Here is a 17,831-nt window from a genome sequence, read left to right on the forward strand (position 1 = left end):
AAAAAAAAAAAAAAACTGCCCATAAGGGAATTCAATACCCTACGGTGCAATTAGTATGCTTTTTTTTTTTTCTTCTAAAAAAATCAAAAACAACACATCACGGAGTACATTAGGCAACTCCCTTTCTTCAACCCATAAAGTACCTTCAAAATGATCAGCCATATACGAGGCTACCCAACCTGCAATCTCGTTAGCTTCTCTGTAAACTTGCCTAACCTGAAACTCAACATCACTTGGCCAAAGATAAAGTGTCAAGAATAAAGGGCCATTAATCTCTCGTGTTTCTAACAATACGCTAGGGGTAGACTTAATTTTTCACATTTTTTATTACATGCAAGAGTGATTGCCCAGCACGCAAGCCCTGCCATTGCACTTACCAATCAAATCTCCTAGTGGTCTAGTAGCATATCAAAATGACAGAGAGAAGGAAGGAGGCATCTAGGTAGAAGGTTTGAGGAGAGCAAAGAAGTGCACATCAAATAGCTGCACCTTTGCCAAGTCTCCTAATTCAGGATTCAGTAATGACCATGTAGTACATCAAAATAGCAAGAAGTTTCTGATTCGTGATTCAGTAGAGATTAAGTAGCATGTCAAGATAATGACCGAGTTTAAGATTTCTTATTTATTACCTGCTTACCAAAAGAAGCCAACCTAGCCATCATAGTATACAAGGTAATAAAAGGAAAGAATTGAAAGATCACACAAATGGAAATAACAACTAATGCCCCAGAGTGCAGAAACGGATAAAATTGCAATCATCTTTTAGTAGGCCATGTCCTGAAACTTTGGCATTCCAAAGTGAAGAGAGTGCACTCTTTCAATGTTTTTTTTTTTTTTGAATGAAGCAGATGAATCATATAATTCTAGTACGAATATATCCAATAAGATCAGAAATAAATCCCAAAAGCACTCTGGACAGCTCCCCCTCTCCAACCTACAAAGTGCCTTCGGAGTGATTGGCCACATACGAACCCATCCAATCCGCGGCCTCATTCGTCTATCTAAAAACATATCTAACTTGAAGGATCACGACTCCACTCGACATAGCACGAATATGCCGAAGCCATGGATGACCCCCACCACCATCGCTAGTATCATCCTGAATCCATCTAATCACAGTAGCGGAGTCTTCTTCAAGTGTTACATGAATCTATTCATTGTTCCTTTTCAAGGGAAGGCATAATATTAGAAACACTTTTTGATTTTAGGCATGGTCAACGTCCAAAAAAAACCCTATCAGAACCAACAGGCTAGAACATTCCTCGAAATTGGCATGAAAATTAGCAAATTGTAACCAAAAATTAATTCATGAACAAGATGGAGTGGAATAGCCATAAATGCAAATTGAATTTGAAGATATAGCCAACGAGTGAATTAAATACACTATAGCAAATATAATTAGTACACAATTTTCAATGAAAATATGGTATTCTTTATAAAGTGCCAAGAGTAAAGGACCATTTTACCACTTACAGTCCTGGCAATCTAAGATCATAGTATGGCAAATAAGAGACACAATCTTTAGCTTTAGTATTTTTTTGGTAAAAAATGATTGTTCCAAAATTCAAACTTGTGTTATTGCACCTGTCGGCCAAGTCTCCTGATGAGCTAGCAGCATGTCAAGATGATAGAGGAGAGGCATCTAGGTTAGAGAATTGGGGCAAAGAAGTGCACATCAAAATAGCTACACCTTTATCGAGCTCCTAATTTGCGAGTCAGTAACGATGAAGCAGCATGTTTAAATGTTGAAGGACTTCAAAATTTCTGATTTTGTGTATTGGAATAAGACAATCTAGCTACCATAAAATTGACTCCTAATAAAAGGAAGAAAAGGAAAACCCAGATAAACTGGCAATAATCATGTTGCATCATGCCCTAGAGGCTAGAGATGTAGGAAGAGACAAAGTGCAGCCATCCTTTGGTATGCCACATTAAGAACCCTTGGCATTGTAGGTGAAGCTTCGGTGAGGATAAAGGAAAGACTGTACTCCTTAGAAGTTCCCTTTCAGGGAATGAATGACACGGGAAACATATTTTGATTCTAGGCACGGTCGGTATCAGAAAATCCCATCAGAACCAAAAGGCTAGAACATGCATCGTATTGACATGAAAAGTACCAAATTGTAACCAAAAACTGTCATGAATAAAACGCTCTGGAACAGCCTTAATGCAAATTGAATTTGAAGACATAGCCAATAAATGAATTAGGTACCCTATAACAGTGTAATTAATACACACTATCCAAGAAAAATAAAATATTTATAAATAATTGCTAGAGGAAAGAGCCATTAACCAGTTATAATCCCAGCAATTCAGATGCTCGTAGGACAGACTAGGGCAGATTAAGTACAGACCTAATGTTTGGCCTTTTCCTTTTTTGTATGAAATGGCTGCCCCAAGCTCGAACCCTTACCATTACCATTACACTTGTCGGTCGAGCTTTATATCATTGCACCAGGGCCCTAAATAGAGTGCCTAGAGTGGCATAAAAAATTTTTGAGACTGCATTCATAATTCATAAACGACCCAAGTTTCTGAAAATCTAATTGCAAAAGAAAGTCAATCTAAGCAACTCAAACATCCATAATCATGACTGCACCAAATACATGATCACAAATTTCAAAATTTGCTACACGATTAACTCCAATAGTTGACATTGACAACAACATTTGTTAAGCTTCCATCAGCCATCAATGAGAAGTTATACATAAAACTTAAAGACTGGTCATAAAGCAGAAGACACCAGTATAGTTTACATCACCCACCATTTAAGTTCAATATACAATGAAACAAGAATTTCTGCTATTACCTGCTACAGCATTCCAGATGTGAAATATGTTGCAAACAAGTCAGACAACCTGAATCTTGTGATACATAAGTAGTCACAGCTCCTAAAAATGAAATTTAAACTAAGGAAGCAATTTCATAAGTTCATTTACCTACTATATGCTCCAACATTAAAACCAAAAAATGCAAACATGGCATCCTTTTTCCAAAAAAAAATGTGGACAGAACAAGAACCCTACCAATTGCAGAATGCAGTACATAACATGAACTAGAGAAATCTTCTAGAAAAATTTGATGTGCAGCAAAACACAACAAAAATGCATGATATTGCAATAAAAGCATAAAATGTCAAGACCTAAAGTTGAGAATTAGTGTTACTAACAAATCACGGCAACTCAAGATTTCAGAAGAAAGAGATTAGACAACCTTGATCCTGGTTTTGTATTGCTTGACTATGCCAGAATCAGCATAAAAATCTCAAGTTGGGGAAACATTCACATCGCATGGACCCTCAGTCCTACAGCTTCGTACAACACGAATCCCTTTGTCGATATCAAGCCTGGAATAACTGAACTCTAATTCCACTTGCATCCCCACTTGATATCAACAAACTGCAATAGAGTTGATGTTCCAATCATTCCAGCTGTCTTCATCAATGCCTAATGACTTTATCCGAAAAGGCATCAACTGTAAATTGCTTATGTGGTTGAAACAAAAATGGGCATATGCAATACCTTATTTTTTCATGTATAAAAAAGCCCATTCAATTCTAAACAAAACCCTATGCCTTGTCTATGACTCCCTGCAAGCATCCATAAAAGCATCTAGCCCACATGATCTAGCCACATCCGACTACACATTTACATGCAGTTTTTCCTTCAATAAGACCAACATGCCCCTCATGTAACAAAAAGACAATATAGTAATGCTATCCTTTTTTAGGCAATGCAATCTTTCAGTATCTAATTAACTTTGAAGGATTTGAGGGTTTTTTTTCTTTTTCTTTTTGGCAGGGTGGGGGTGGGGGTTGTGTGTTAGTCCTTCAACTATACAACACATGAAATCATCATCTTTTTGACTTGGTCATCTAACTAGAAATTAAAGGACTTTTGAAACATGTCACCGTCATCTTATTTATCAGTCAAAACACAAAAATATGCAAGGAATTTAAAGCTTCCAGGTTATCTCTGCACAATAAACAATTGTCAGCATGAATAAGTTAGCATATTTCTGCTTTATAGAAACTAAATAACTTCAGTCAGTTCTTTTTCTACCTTAGTTCCATGAACTAAGGAAAATAAACCAAAGACAAGAAAACATATGCTGCTCTGCTGTTTATCCATCTATAACACAAGAATTTTTCACCACCTTCGCATCATCAACACATCTTAGGTGAGCAACCACTCTCACCCCATACCAGATTCTGGAACCCCATGATTGGCCTGTTCTTGTCTTAAAATGATTAAAAACTATTTCTTTTACTGTCTAGTAGAGATTGGGTTTTCTATTGCTTCAGGCCTTCACAAGATTTAAGGGAAAAGAAAAATTTACATGAATTATTGTGCAAGGAAACCACAAAAAAATAATACAAACAAATACAAATTCCCTTGCAATGTCTGCATAGCTCAAAATTTTAATGTGGGAAAAGCCAAAGATGACAAACATCTTCAACGATCCAATATATTACATTATGCAAGAAAACTGGGTTTCAATCAACAGGAGCTTGAGCAGGCTAGCACTACGTTTGACGCTTGTCTTCAAAAATGATTTATGAGAATTGCAAAGTCTACTTGACTAACATGTCTTTAGAACATTGAAGTTCACTGGCTACTATCCTTCTTCTATGCATACATTATAACTTTGTAGTTAAATACAAAAGCTTTGTGTTTTAACAGAGGAGTTGCATGCGCCACTCAAATGTGAAGCATCAACTAACCGTTACCATATTCAATGGCTCTATGGGACTCATGGAAGTTGCATAGTACCACTCCAAGTACAAGTTGGAACTAAACAGTGCTCAAGCTTATGAATGTGCCAAGTTGGGGTTCCAGGAGACGTGGTTAAAGCTTCCAAGAGATCTGAAACAGACAGCTGCATATGCAATAATCTTCATAATAAAAAAAGACATGGTAACACATGGCCCACTTCTTACACCAAAAAAAATTTACCATGAACCTTAGTATAAATGGCTTAATATTCACATACATATGCACGCCATGAATCAACAAAAACTTTGAAATGCAACAAAGCAGTGGTGCTTGACAAGGATCTGCTCTGCATTTTCATATGCACTCCATCCTTTGGGGGCCATTTGGATGCAATCATCCAGACATGCCCTGCATCGAGAAAAGTGAGAAGCATAGAGGCAGGGAAAGCAATCAGTCTGACCTGGAGGGAAAGGGAATGCCAGATATTACCTTTTTCTGGTAATGCCGGAAATCACCTTTTAAGAGGAACCCAGTATCTCTATGATTTCATGATTGGGTAATACCACCCATCTCCATCGAAAATTATTGCATGCACTGCATGCACGGCCATGCTGGTGCACGCCATCGATCGCCACGTTGTATTGCTGTCAGGCTCCCCGAGATGAGTGCGCGATGAATGCAAACCATGTGTGAGCATGCAGTGATTGGTGATGTGCACCAGCATGGCCGTGCATGCAGTGCATGCAATAATTTCCCCATCCCCATAGCACCATATTATTCACTTCCCCCTTCTCCTCCACAACACTTCATTGTTGTAGGGATCCTGTACGAACAACATATGCGACAAGGAGCTGCTCTATTATTAAAAACGAATCCTAGATTTCTCTAGGCTCTGTTTGGATGCTAGCATCCTGTTTCCATGGGAAGCAAGCAAGGAGAAGCACAGAGGCAGGAGGCAATCAACACAGCCCCAAGGGGCTAGAAGCACCCAAACCTAAAGTTTGGGAGCCAGAAAAACCACCATTAAAGGGAATCCAGCATTCGTATAATTTGATCGTGTGATCCCCACCATGCTTTCACATCCTCCTCACTATCCATTGGTGTAGGGATATTCCACGAACAACATATGCAGGCATCCAAACAAGTCAGTAGCATGTATAATTGCTAAACCCTCAGCTAACAGTGAACACAAATTGGGTGAAACATGCTTGTCAGCATTATATTGAGTAATCAAATAATCTAAAAATTCCTAACACATTAAAAGGTTAAAAATGCAGAAACAGAAACAACTACATGAATTTTCCACTCCAAAAAAAAAATGTTTGACTGGCACATGGAGCAACATGGCCTAAACATGATCACATAATCACAACCAAGTATTTCCTTTGAAATAGCTACAATAAGTTTGTTCAGCCAACACATATAAGGATGCAGCCAAATTGGGTTACAGCCAAACAGGTAATTAGACAGGAAGAAACTTCTCATCATAAAATTCATCACAAATCTAAAACCATAATCAAAGCCAAGAAGCATCCATCTTGCTCTTATCCAGGAATTCATTACTATTGGAATGGGATGTATCTACTACAACTGTTATCTTTCCTCACAACTCCTATCCATGTTAGATTGGGTCTTCGCTCCCCTCATGTCCTCCTTGTAGGGGGCCAGATCTCATCAAATCTTCACTAACACAGTAGCACCATCTTGGTTCTCCAAAACTTCATCCTCAATCAGTGCAGCCAGAAACATATCTGGTCATACCAGAGATCTGCCTCTTATCATCTCAATCATGCTTGCTACATGGGCTAGGACTGCTTTATAATACAGTCTAAACAATAAATAAAAGCAGCCCTGCAATCTTATAAATTTTATGCTAAAAGGCAACCATAAAGCACCTGTTCAACTCCCTCCATCACATTTTTCCGTACCACATAAAGCACCCCCATTCAAATGATAGAATAAGAAAACTAAGTTATTCAACCCCAGTATTTCTCCAATAATATCATGACATTATTCCACTGCATTAACATCAGCTTTCATACAGAACAGTTATACACAAGGATCCAGTCCACTGCCTACAGTGAGCTCAAAAAATGTCAAATTAAAAAAATCCTCTAAAAAATTCCAAAATCATTGAAAATACTCAATTCAAAGGCTGCTCTGGTTCTTGTTCACTGTCAATCACAACAATAAATTGTCCCCTACATAGGATTAAAATCAGCTATATCTACCTCATGAGGTGAAATAAAACATGAGATAGCCAGTTAATTTTGCATTTTTTAACTTGCGATTCAGCCCTTACGTTATAAATCTATATGCAACTTTTTACTCAACATAATAAGAAAAACAAAAATCTTGATTTTCAAACTTTTCTGAATCTATAGTTTGATCAAATACTAACAGAATACTAAATAACAAACAATTTCAAACTCTAGTATCTTCCATTTCCTAGTTCTATGCAAAAATATTCATAATTTTGAAGGCTGCTCCAATTCTTTTTCACTGACAATTGCAATAATTCATTGTCCCGCACATGGACTAAAATCTGCTATATCCACCTCATGAGGTGAAATAAAACATGATATAGCAAGTTTTATTTGCATTTTGTTTTATTTAAGATTCAGCCCTTATATAACCAATCTATATGCAACTTTTTCATCAACATAATAAGAAAAGAAATGTCAAGATTTTCAAACTTTTCTGAGTCTACAATTTCAAACTCTACAGAATAGAAAATGATCAACAATATTGTGATCAAATAATAAAGAATAGAAAATGATTAACAATTTCAAACTCTGATCTCCCATTACCTAGTTCCATATATAAATATGCATGTATGTACAATATATATGATGTATGTATGTGTGTTTATGTGTGCATAGAGGGAGAGAAACATGTGTGTATATATATAGAGAGAGAGAGAGAGAAAAGGAAGGAGTCAGAGAGAGAGAGAGAGAGGCTTAAGGCCTCCCCAAAAGTATCTACCTTTTGAAATTAATGTTTTCAATTAAATGAAAGCAAACAAAGTATTTAGGTGCCTTTAATTCCGCTCCTCCCCAATGAGAACAACTTTGAAATATAAATCAAAATATCAAACCTAGCAATCCAAAACCCCGGCAAATCGTGTCCAACACTTAGGACAGTGGATATCCCATCCCATCTCGATCCATTTCCCCATTTATCTCATATCGACATTCAAGAGTGTGTTGTCCCAACAATCAGGACGGTGGGACACCCCACTATCCCACCAGTATTTAAAACCTTGCTCACGCATGTTGTCCTCGAAAACACTAAGTATTAGCAAGAATTCTATCTAGATCATATAGAATTTAAACACAATGAATTTGAAGTCACGAAAGGATACTATTTAGAGAGACAATGATCCAAAAGCAATAATTAGAGGAAAGTGATCCAAGTCAACAAGGAACACTAATTATAACAGCCTCAAGATGCACAGCAACATCAGATATCAAACAGTTATATGAATGAATGGATGTTTTTGAATAACTATGAACTATCTACATACATATCAATTTGCACAAATATACCATAGATACTATATAACTAAAATTCATGATTGCAGTTAGTGACAGTCTGACATACACAATGAATAGAATAAATACTCTATGTTATATTATTCTATTTTGAGAATGCTATACCATCACAATCAACTAATTACGAACTAAGCACCTTAGAGCCTTAAGAAAATTTTCACTTTTTTTTCAGATGCTAACCACAAAATTTAGTTACACAACCATGTTGACATACAAACATGGGTTCAATATCAAAAGAGGCGAACAAAGTATTGTATACATGACCGGTTTGCATAGAATAAATTTAGGCTCTGTTCGGGGGAAAAGAAAGTAAAAGAAAACAAATTTTGTTAAAGAGAAAACTTTTACACTAGTTGGTATTAAAAGAAAACTTCAAGTACAATAAAAAAGAAAAAAAAAGAGTGAAGGGCCATAATTTTTCTTCTCCAAAATGTAACAATTTTGAGAGAAAACAACAAGAACACAAGTGATTCAGGATAACTTATCCCCATTTTAACCACTTTCTCTGGGACTTTATTATTTTCTTAATTCAGCCAAACATGAGAAAACTGCTAATTTTCCTTCTGCTGATTTACTCTTTGTTTTTATTCATTTTATCAGCAACCAAACAGTGCATTAACAAACCATATCATCTTCATTAAACCATTTTATCCATGAAGCACTCAGACAACCAATTCAGTAAAAACATGCTGCAACCTGCAGCTACCAGTACCTTCTAAATGTGACAATTCCACAAAGTGTCCCCCTTTAAGTTCGTTGATTTCATTATCCACTGTTTTCTCGTGCTATAAATAACAACTTCTAAACTTCACTTTCTGAATTGAATTAACAAAGTCAGTCTACAGAGAAGTTATTCTTTCCTGATAGAAAAATGTAACATAACTTCAAATTGCTGTCTTAATTTAGGATATCCACATCTGATCCAGTAATGTGAACTCCACTTCAATCTCTGACTTTACAATGAGAGAATGAACTTGTAAGTACTTCTGACTTAACTGATTCTTAAGTAGCCTGATCAGGTCTGCTCAGATTCAGCTTCATCTCTAAGCTGACCTCCACATATGCTAAGCTCTCCAACATTTAAAACAACCAATTGCATGACAAAATGAATTATTCAACAAGTTACTAATCATTAGACCAAATCAAAGTATCCACATGGAAGCCATCTGCAAGATGTAGTGTTTACCATTAAGACTCCAGCTCAATTAATTATAAATCTTAGCATCATCTTAGCATAGGTCTTGATAATCTTCAGTTCCTTAATTGCCATAGTTGAAAACTAAATGAAACATAAATGCTTCATGGAGCACAAAGCATCAAGCAAATAACAGCTTTGTTCTAAAGTTTCCTGCTTATGCATGAGCTGTGTACTAATATTGCTTATTACAGCAGATGACGAATGGCAGAAACACATGATAAAGTTCATATAAGCTCCATATATCATTATCGATAGCAGAAAATTTTATACAGCTCTCTGTCTAAAGATTGAACAAAAAAATGTAAATATCTGAGACGTTTCAAAAGTAAATGCATAATATACCAAGCCAACTATCTGCAAATCCTAGTAGTATATTTGAGAATGTTTTGCACTTCCATTCAAACATTGCTCAGTATGCACAACTCCAACAGTTTCACCAGCATCTAAGCATTACAAAATTTTAGTTATCCATGGTAAATGACACTTGAAATTATCGCCAGAAGAAACAAAACTAGACCAACATAGGATGCAATTTGAAAATCACATCTATCAACACCATCATATCCCCAATCATGTCATGGAAAGAGCAATCTGACTCAGATATCTCAACATGCTGAAGCAGATCAACATTTCCTAATGGAGTTCTTGTATAATATCATTTAACAATTCTGAAATAGTGATGATCCTCGTCATCTCTCTTTCAGCATAACGATTCAAAATTGATCAGATTAGTACCATCCTGACTTACAAAGCCCAAAATTACAGTAACGAAACCTTCCAACTTCATGTGATATCATCTGTTCCACGTCAAAGAGGAAACTCGGACAAGAAGCAGCATAATATGACACTCCACAACACTACAATGTAAGGCAATAACAGACAAGTTGGAGCACGAAGAATAAATTCGTCCAGTCACATTCAGCGTCCAGTTAAAAATTAAAATAGTCGTAAGAAAACAAAAGGATGAATTTAGATTCCACCCTGAAAACTACCACATTCATGGTCCCATAAGAAGGATCAACAGCAACAGCAAAGCTTCCGAAGCATATACAAATCAACAATGATGATACAACTCGTAAACACGATGGGCCATATTACATGCTGCAATATCCATATTATTTTTGTACTTCATGCTACAATTCTTTGGAGCACAGAACTGAAGACCAAAAGGAAATGTCAATGGAACTGCAAAGGAGGATTATCATCAAATCCACTAAAAAACTTACAATTGCAACCAGTGACAAACATATTCAGAAATCTTCATAAGAACCTTAATTAGAGCCTTTTTCATCAGAAGGGAAACTTGATAATATAGTTTGGCAAAGAAAAGATTCCTCACAACAACAACATAAGCAGCTTTCTTGAAAAAGCATCGGACACTACTTCAGAGACCCTCCAATTTAATCAAGATCGATTACACTTTTTCTAAGAAAAAAAAAAGTAAATCCCTGATAACAAGAGATTAAATAGTTCTAGAACCACAAGAGCAACTTTAACAACTTGAATTCTATCCCTTGCATACAAAAGCAACATAAACAAGTATTCAATGGAAAGAATACCAAATGTGATCTCTTAAACATCTACTAGAATGCTTGTATCAAATAGGAATCATTGATATAGTAATATTAACCACTCCTCTCTCTCACTCCACTTGGAAACCACAAAAAGAATTGCAGTCATAGTCTTCATGTTTTGTTTCATCAAATATTTTGTACTATAAAATCAAATGCACACTTTTAGTATGCCATTTCATAATCAGGAAGATCTCTGATTGTATAATCCTGTGAATTCCATGGGCTCTAAATACTTTGCCAACTTTAACAGATTAGTCAACCAGCAGATCCAAAATTAATGGTTTTCCCATTTGTTTTGTTCAGCATTCCAACAGATCAAATACATTCATCACCAACAAAGAGCAAATTACTTTAATCCAAACATAGATGTTATCTCCAAGTTGACTTCAAGAGTTCACACTTGATGAGTGAAGTTAATTAAAACATAGATACTCTACTTCCGATTGGTTTCATCATAAAATAGGCTATCCAGCACTATCTCACACACAAATGGCATAAGCCTAAATAGTTTCTCCAAGGAAAATAAACTAGACCAAACTATACTTGGAATCCTAGTTGCCAAGAAAGTTCTAAGAGATCGACCAATTCAATGTACAATAAAAGGGACAACTGAGATCATCATCTTATCAAGAAAGTGCTTCCGCCTGCAGCATCATACCCGCATTTGCAAATTACTGGCAATAAACAAAAATAATTTATAATGAGATACTAAGAAGAAAAGATGATATATGCAACTGGAATTTTCTGATGGAAGTGCCTGACATTACCATCTAATAATAATAGCCGCCCCCTGAACGTTCACCTCCATAAAGAGATGAATATGTGCTACCCCCATACTGCATAATAGATAAAAGGAAGGTAAGATGCAGGAAAGATCTGAGTGAAGTGCACAAAAAGAGTATAATTATATACTTACATCTGAACCATAATAATCATGTGAATACAGACCACTCAATCCCAATGAATCTAGAGAACATAGACAATAAGACGCTCAGGCAAACATTAACAAAATCCTCTAGTAGCATCAAAAATGCACAATTAACTTTGCTCAAAAGAACAGAGAATTCAAACCTCGATAGCGACTCCCACCAGCCAATGGATCAGGATGATCAAAACGAGGACGTATTCTAGGCCCAGGTTCCAAGTAACCAGGATCGTGCTCCTAAAGCAAAGAAATATGTAAGATATATTAATCAATCATTAATAAAACAACAAACAAATGTGGACATCAAATATATCTATATATATAATACCAACCATCATTGAAAATGGACGCTTGATACCATGCCCAACATCTCCATAAAAGTAAGGATCTTCACCAAGGTGTCGAGAACCAAAAGGTCCACCAAACTCCTCCTCTGGTAGATATGGCGGCCTCCTGGATGGGAAGGCTCTTCCACGACCTCTATCAAAAGCACCATGCCTTGCTGATGTCGAAACTCTTCCACCACCTGTTAGTAGCAAATCATGATAATCCCTTAACTCTTGTAACTCTGAGAGAAACAAAGCAAACAAATGCTCTGTAACCACCTCTTTTTCTTTGGAATGGCATTTATTTTCTCTTCTTTGTATAATTGTCAGAGGGACAAAATTCGACTTACCTCGGAATCCAAATGGCCTCCTACCATGGAATTCAGAAGGTGGGATTTCTAGATTGTCCTCAGCTGGAAAAGAAAATCTTCCACCTCTTCCATATCCACGAAAATTAAAACCCCTCCCACCCTGAAAGCCTGCCCTATGAGAAAAATATCTTCCCCTACCAAATCCCCTACCTGGTGACACAAGAAAAACTTCAGTGAGGTAAAAGGTAGCAGAAGATACAAAAGTTCAAACAGTTGGCAACTAGCACTTACCAAACCTAGAATAAACGCCCATGCCAGTGTGTCCAATGCGAAACCCACCACTCATTCCATCCTTTACAGCCTGCGTCTTGGGTAATGGATTGGCAAGTCTAGCTCTTGCTTTCATCTGGAAAACCATAAAAAATGGTTAAGTTCCTAGGCTACATGTAAAACAAAATTTAAGTAATAAAATTACACATCACAATTTGGAGTTTTCTGATATATATTCTAATAATATCAAGTTTGATATCCATATGGAGGGAAAAGCCACATTACGCTAGGCATATAAGTTTGAAACCACAATACCTTACCCACAGCACTCCTAGATGCTGGTTTTAATCATGTCTAATTCATATGCCTTTCAGAAGCAACTAAAAATAAAGGAAAGAGAAACAAATATCAATAGGCTAGTATGAAACCAAAATTGCTCAAGGAATTGCAAAAGGGTGTCTGTTTAGATCACTAATAATAGAGTTGCATTTTATAAGAAAACAATAGTAGGAATATATTTCATAACTTTTTCCTTGAGATTCGTGGGGAAGCAAATGGAGGAAGAGAAAAATGAAGTTGTATATAATCATGTCTCTTAGTGTTGTCTATTTTTTTTAATTTTAACGAAAATGCAACCTGCTACCTGCATTCAGATTTACCCTATCAGGTATTAGATTGGATTACATTCTCAGAGATTTGCTTGTTTGCATCTAAGAGAGTAACACATGTTACATATTTGTGTATGCATACACTAACTGGTCAATTCAGGAATTGAACCACTTTTTAGAAGATCTAAAGCTCTACCACTAACAAGGGTCAAAGAGTGGTATCTTTTAAGGAATTCAATGGCAACATAATGCAGAAAATGACACAGATAAAATGGAGAAGCCAACAAAGCAGTGTTGCATAATCAAAGTTAAGAACTGTAAAACACCCTCAGGGTCCAGGATATTCCCTCTCTTAAGTGTAAGGCCTCCTGTCACAATCCTCTAGATCCCCTACCAAACCAGCAAAACAAAACTCAGATTACCAGATTCTCTGTAGGCAATCTATCAATAATGATAGATATATAGAACTTGGCAGATCTAAAGCCATAAAGAACCGAATACCTTTGGGGTTGGGCGGTTGGACTTTCTAAGAACAGATTTTCGGCAGAAGAGACACTCCCTATCTCCAACTCCATTATACCCAGGCCACCAAATAGACAAGTAAAACATTGAGCTCTAAAAAGAGTGATAACCATCACAATCAAGATATCAACCCAAAACCTAATAAAGGAGGATTTCTTTAAATCACTTCTAAATATAGACTCAAATTAGAAGAGAAAAGATAGATAGTGATGACATCATAATATTTATGCCACCATATAGAATGATAAGATAAAGGCTACAAACAAAATAATGTGAGCATGAAATCAACTCTAAGGCAAGTAGTTACATACCAAACAAAATGTAACCAAATTGAAAGATGCTTATGGATAGAATCTATCTTTCCTCAAGATCCATTCAATTTTGCAAATTATCAAGCACCACCATGCAGCATAAAAACGCTAAAGCTTGATGACTAAAGCCAAGCAAGCAATTTCTTGTAAGGTTGATATGGCTGGTAAAGGAAGCACCCAGATCATGTTCTTTGACTTATTCCCTATATGAGCCAATAAGAACTTGGATCATAACCTTAAATGTTCACATCTCGCATTGAATACATTAGGATAGGATCCACAAGAAATGGAGTTTTTGACCTTCACAATTATTTCATAATGATCTTTGGAGACTATCCATGAAGAAGGTTCTTTAGCAGTTTGACTTGACCACCCTCTCAATGTCTTAAGATTTCTAAAATAATTTTGATGATGACTTCTGATTCTTAAAAAATTTATCAATACACTGGTGCATCCAAACAGTTTATTTTTCCAAAGTACCAAAAGCAGAACTTTGTCGTCAGTAGAAGTTCAATTTCTTAACAGCCAGCATCTGATGATTTTATAGCATAACATGCGAGTCAACTAGAATGATAAGAAAAAGATAAACATGGGCCATAAGTTTCTTGTGTTGTTGTCAATTACAAAAAAAAAAAAAAAAAAAAAAGCTTAAGTGCTAATATAGCTGTATGCCTGTATTAAAAGTACCTTGGACTTGCCATCACCCAATTCACTGTTATTCACACCTTCAACACAAGCAACAGCAGCTTCATGAGTTGTAAAGTTTACAAATCCAAAATCTTTCCTCTTGGCAGTTGACATATTCCGGGCTAGCACAACACGCTCAATCTCTCCAAACCCTTTAAATTGCTCTTTCACACGATCCTCGTCCCAATATGGTGGCAGCCCATCAACAAAAACCGATTTAACCTGCATCAATAATAAAACACAGCTAAATCATGATAGACCAAAACCAGGAAAATGGAGAGCTCTGCACAGTGAAAGGGCAAGAATGGAGCAAAAAAATGGATTTATAAAACAAACACCTGGGCCATAACTTCTGGATCTGGTTCACGTAATGGCTCAGCAAAAGCCACTTTGGCAGTCCTCTCAGGGTGGCCAAAAATAACATCTGGCTTTTGGAGCCTCTTGTAGGCAAGCATTGCCTCTGCATGGCAAGAAAACTCAAGGAAAGCAAATCCCCGGCTCAGACCTTCATTTTGGGTGTCCGCAACAAGAGTGATACTCTCAACTCCATCAACTCCATAATCCTTAAGTTTTCTCCTAATCTAAAAGTCCACAAGAATAAAATAACAAAACATCACCATTTCTCCAACAATATGTGGTTACTAAACATAAATTTGCATAGAAATAAGTGAACCATACAGCTTCCTTTGTCCATGTGTTACAGATGTTGCCTAAAAATAATGTGTCATTGTCCTCACTTGGTGCAATGCCACAGCGCTTGCCACGTATCTGAGATCAAACACAATTAAATCACTAAAGAAACAAATTGTGTAAAAGCAATGCTAAGAAAATTTTGTCAAAATCTCCTAAAACGATCAACCTGGTTACGTGACCCAAAAAAATCACTCAGGTTACGTGGTTCAGGTACTGCTTCATATATAGCAGTAGTTCAACAGAATATGGCCTGACAGTCATCTACAGACCCAAAAATTAAAAGCATTGCCTATTCCACTTACTCAGTCACATTATTATGTTACTTTTTTCCAAAGAGAAAGCAAGAAAACCAATACTAGATAGAGTCAATAGAAAAATAAAAATAAAATCTTACAACAGGATTTTTCAATTCCGAGAGCGCCTTGGCAGCCTGCTCCTTGTTGGCAAACTTCACAAATGCAAAGCCTTTGTTCTTGTTGGTAGCAAAATCTTTGTGGAGCCGGACCTCAACAACCTCCCCAACCTTCTCAAATGCCTTCTTCAGATCATCCTCCACAGCATCACGATCCAGACCCCCAACGAAGATCTCCTGCTCTTTCTTCATCTTCCTCTTCTTAGCCATGTCTGAAATCTCAAACTCCTCCTCTTCCTCCACCGGGGCACCTTCATCTTCTCCCCCCATCACTGCCTCCTCTCCTCCCCCTGCTGCGTCCTCCTCCCCACCCACAAGCTCCTCATCACCAGGCTCTTGGAAAGACTCAGGCTCCCCCTCCTCCATCTGCTGGTCCTCCGCATCCTCTTCTTCTTCTTCTTCATTCTTTGCAGAATCACTCTCCAGCTCATTGTTAATATCCAGAACGGTATCAACTTTCGGCTCCTCCTCCTTACGCGCATCTTCGTCTCCAGCTTTCGGTTGTGGCTCTTCCATCGCTTCCTCCCCCTTTGGTGGTTCTGGCTCTTCCACGGCATCCTCAACTTTTGATGGTGCTTCCTCCACCTTAGCAGCAGCTGCAGCAGCCTTCCCACCCAGCGGCAGCTTGGCCTTCCCACCGGCCTTCTTCTCCGGAGGAGATTTCACGGCCGAAGCCGGCTTCTTCACATCGGCCGGCGTCGCCACTTCCTCAACTGGATCAGTCACACATATTACCAAACACTTGCGCTACAACAACAAAAATCGAAGGTTCCATAAACTAAGTTTTCTACCTTTGGGTCCCGTCTTAGCATCGGACGTGGCTGCTGCAGGGGCAGAGGAAGCGGCGGCGGCGGCGGCAGCGGCAGCGGCAGCGGCGGCGGCGGCGGTGGCCGCCGCAGCTGCAGCCTTGGCTGCGGACTGCTTGCCGGCGCCTTTGGCGGACTTGGCTCCCGATTTGGGCGTGGATTTGGGAGCGGTCTCCGGTGTTTTATCGGCGGAAGCATCCTTCTTGGCCGGAGGCGTCTTCTTGGCCGCCCCAGATCTGGTACTGTCGGTATTTCGCGTCCTCATGATTCCAAATAACAAAAACCTAACGGAGAAAATTAGAGAGAAACTCGGTAAGGGACCCGAGAAATTTGAAAAAAAAAATTGAAAGAGGCGAAAAAGAGAAGAAAAGAGAATTCCGTATTTTTCTGAATAATTCGCAAACGCACCTCGGGAGAGCAGAGGAGAAAGAAGTGGGAGCGCTGATACAGAACGGGGAGCGGATAGAGCAGAGAGAGGCAGGAGCTGGATGGAGCCTTCGAGGAAGCTGGGCGTGTAGGGTTTTTTCGGCTCTCCCCGACCCGACGAGATCTTAATAGTGTGGATCGAATATGGTCGAATATGAGAACCGGTTCGAGGAAACGGTTTAACACATGGAAACGGGCTTAATTGGGTGACCGCCGCCTTGGAGGCCATCGGAAATCGACGCGACGTGCCCTAATCACAGGGCGGAAAAAAATGCAGTGCTTGGGGGCATTGCTGATTGGGTTCCGAACCTGTCTGGTGCAATAGATCATATACCGATCCGACAATCTGATTGTTCTCTCTTACACACTGATCATATGCCTCTCCTTTATGGAGAAATTATACCCCGCACAACATGCACCGTAGGGCGGAGCACCGCACACTTATTTTTATCTTTCATTTATTAAGACAAGTGCATGATGAATGAAGCACGTG

General features: G+C 38.0%; 1 protein-coding gene across 3 annotated transcripts; it reads right to left on the reverse strand.

Moving 5' to 3' along the window:
- Positions 1–2,607: 2,607 nt before the first annotated feature.
- LOC120103831 (heterogeneous nuclear ribonucleoprotein Q-like) lies at positions 2,608–17,513 on the reverse strand. Of its 3 annotated transcripts, XR_005508522.1 has the most exons (14): positions 17,321–17,513; positions 16,898–17,196; positions 16,089–16,819; positions 15,680–15,769; positions 15,340–15,582; positions 15,002–15,223; positions 12,895–13,009; positions 12,643–12,813; positions 12,299–12,534; positions 12,113–12,203; positions 11,958–12,007; positions 11,809–11,877; positions 4,993–11,715; positions 4,436–4,865 (listed from the first exon to the last, which is right to left on the reverse strand). XR_005508522.1 is itself a non-coding variant. In XM_039119339.1 (13 exons), exons 2-12 carry the CDS (start codon positions 17,175–17,177, stop codon positions 11,812–11,814), a joined length of 2,295 nt encoding a protein of 764 aa, XP_038975267.1. In that variant the 5' UTR covers positions 17,178–17,196; positions 17,321–17,513; the 3' UTR covers positions 2,608–4,865; positions 11,809–11,811. The 3 variants fall into 3 exon arrangements, 2 of the variants coding, with proteins under 2 accessions (XP_038975267.1, XP_038975268.1); XM_039119339.1 differs by lacking the exon at positions 4,993–11,715 and having other exon boundaries at positions 2,608–4,865; XM_039119340.1 differs by lacking the exon at positions 4,436–4,865 and having other exon boundaries at positions 10,493–11,715; positions 12,299–12,492.
- Between the last annotated feature and the right edge of the window lie 318 nt (positions 17,514–17,831).

Source organism: Phoenix dactylifera, unplaced genomic scaffold (genome assembly GCF_009389715.1).
Source record: "Phoenix dactylifera cultivar Barhee BC4 unplaced genomic scaffold, palm_55x_up_171113_PBpolish2nd_filt_p 000532F, whole genome shotgun sequence".
In the NCBI taxonomy this organism is placed as follows: Eukaryota; Viridiplantae; Streptophyta; class Magnoliopsida; order Arecales; family Arecaceae; genus Phoenix; species Phoenix dactylifera.

Bases quoted from the DNA above. Each gene is read 5' to 3' on its own strand.
- LOC120103831 (XM_039119339.1), bottom strand. From the start codon at position 17,177: ATGAGGACGCGAAATACCGACAGTACCAGATCTGGGGCGGCCAAGAAG. The intron at 16,820-16,897 runs GTAGAAAACTTA...TGACTGATCCAG, and splicing joins TGCTAAGACGGGACCCAAAG to TTGAGGAAGTGGCGACGCCG. The intron at 15,583-15,679 runs GTATGGTTCACT...GTGGACTTTTAG, and splicing joins ACACATGGACAAAGGAAGCT to ATTAGGAGAAAACTTAAGGA.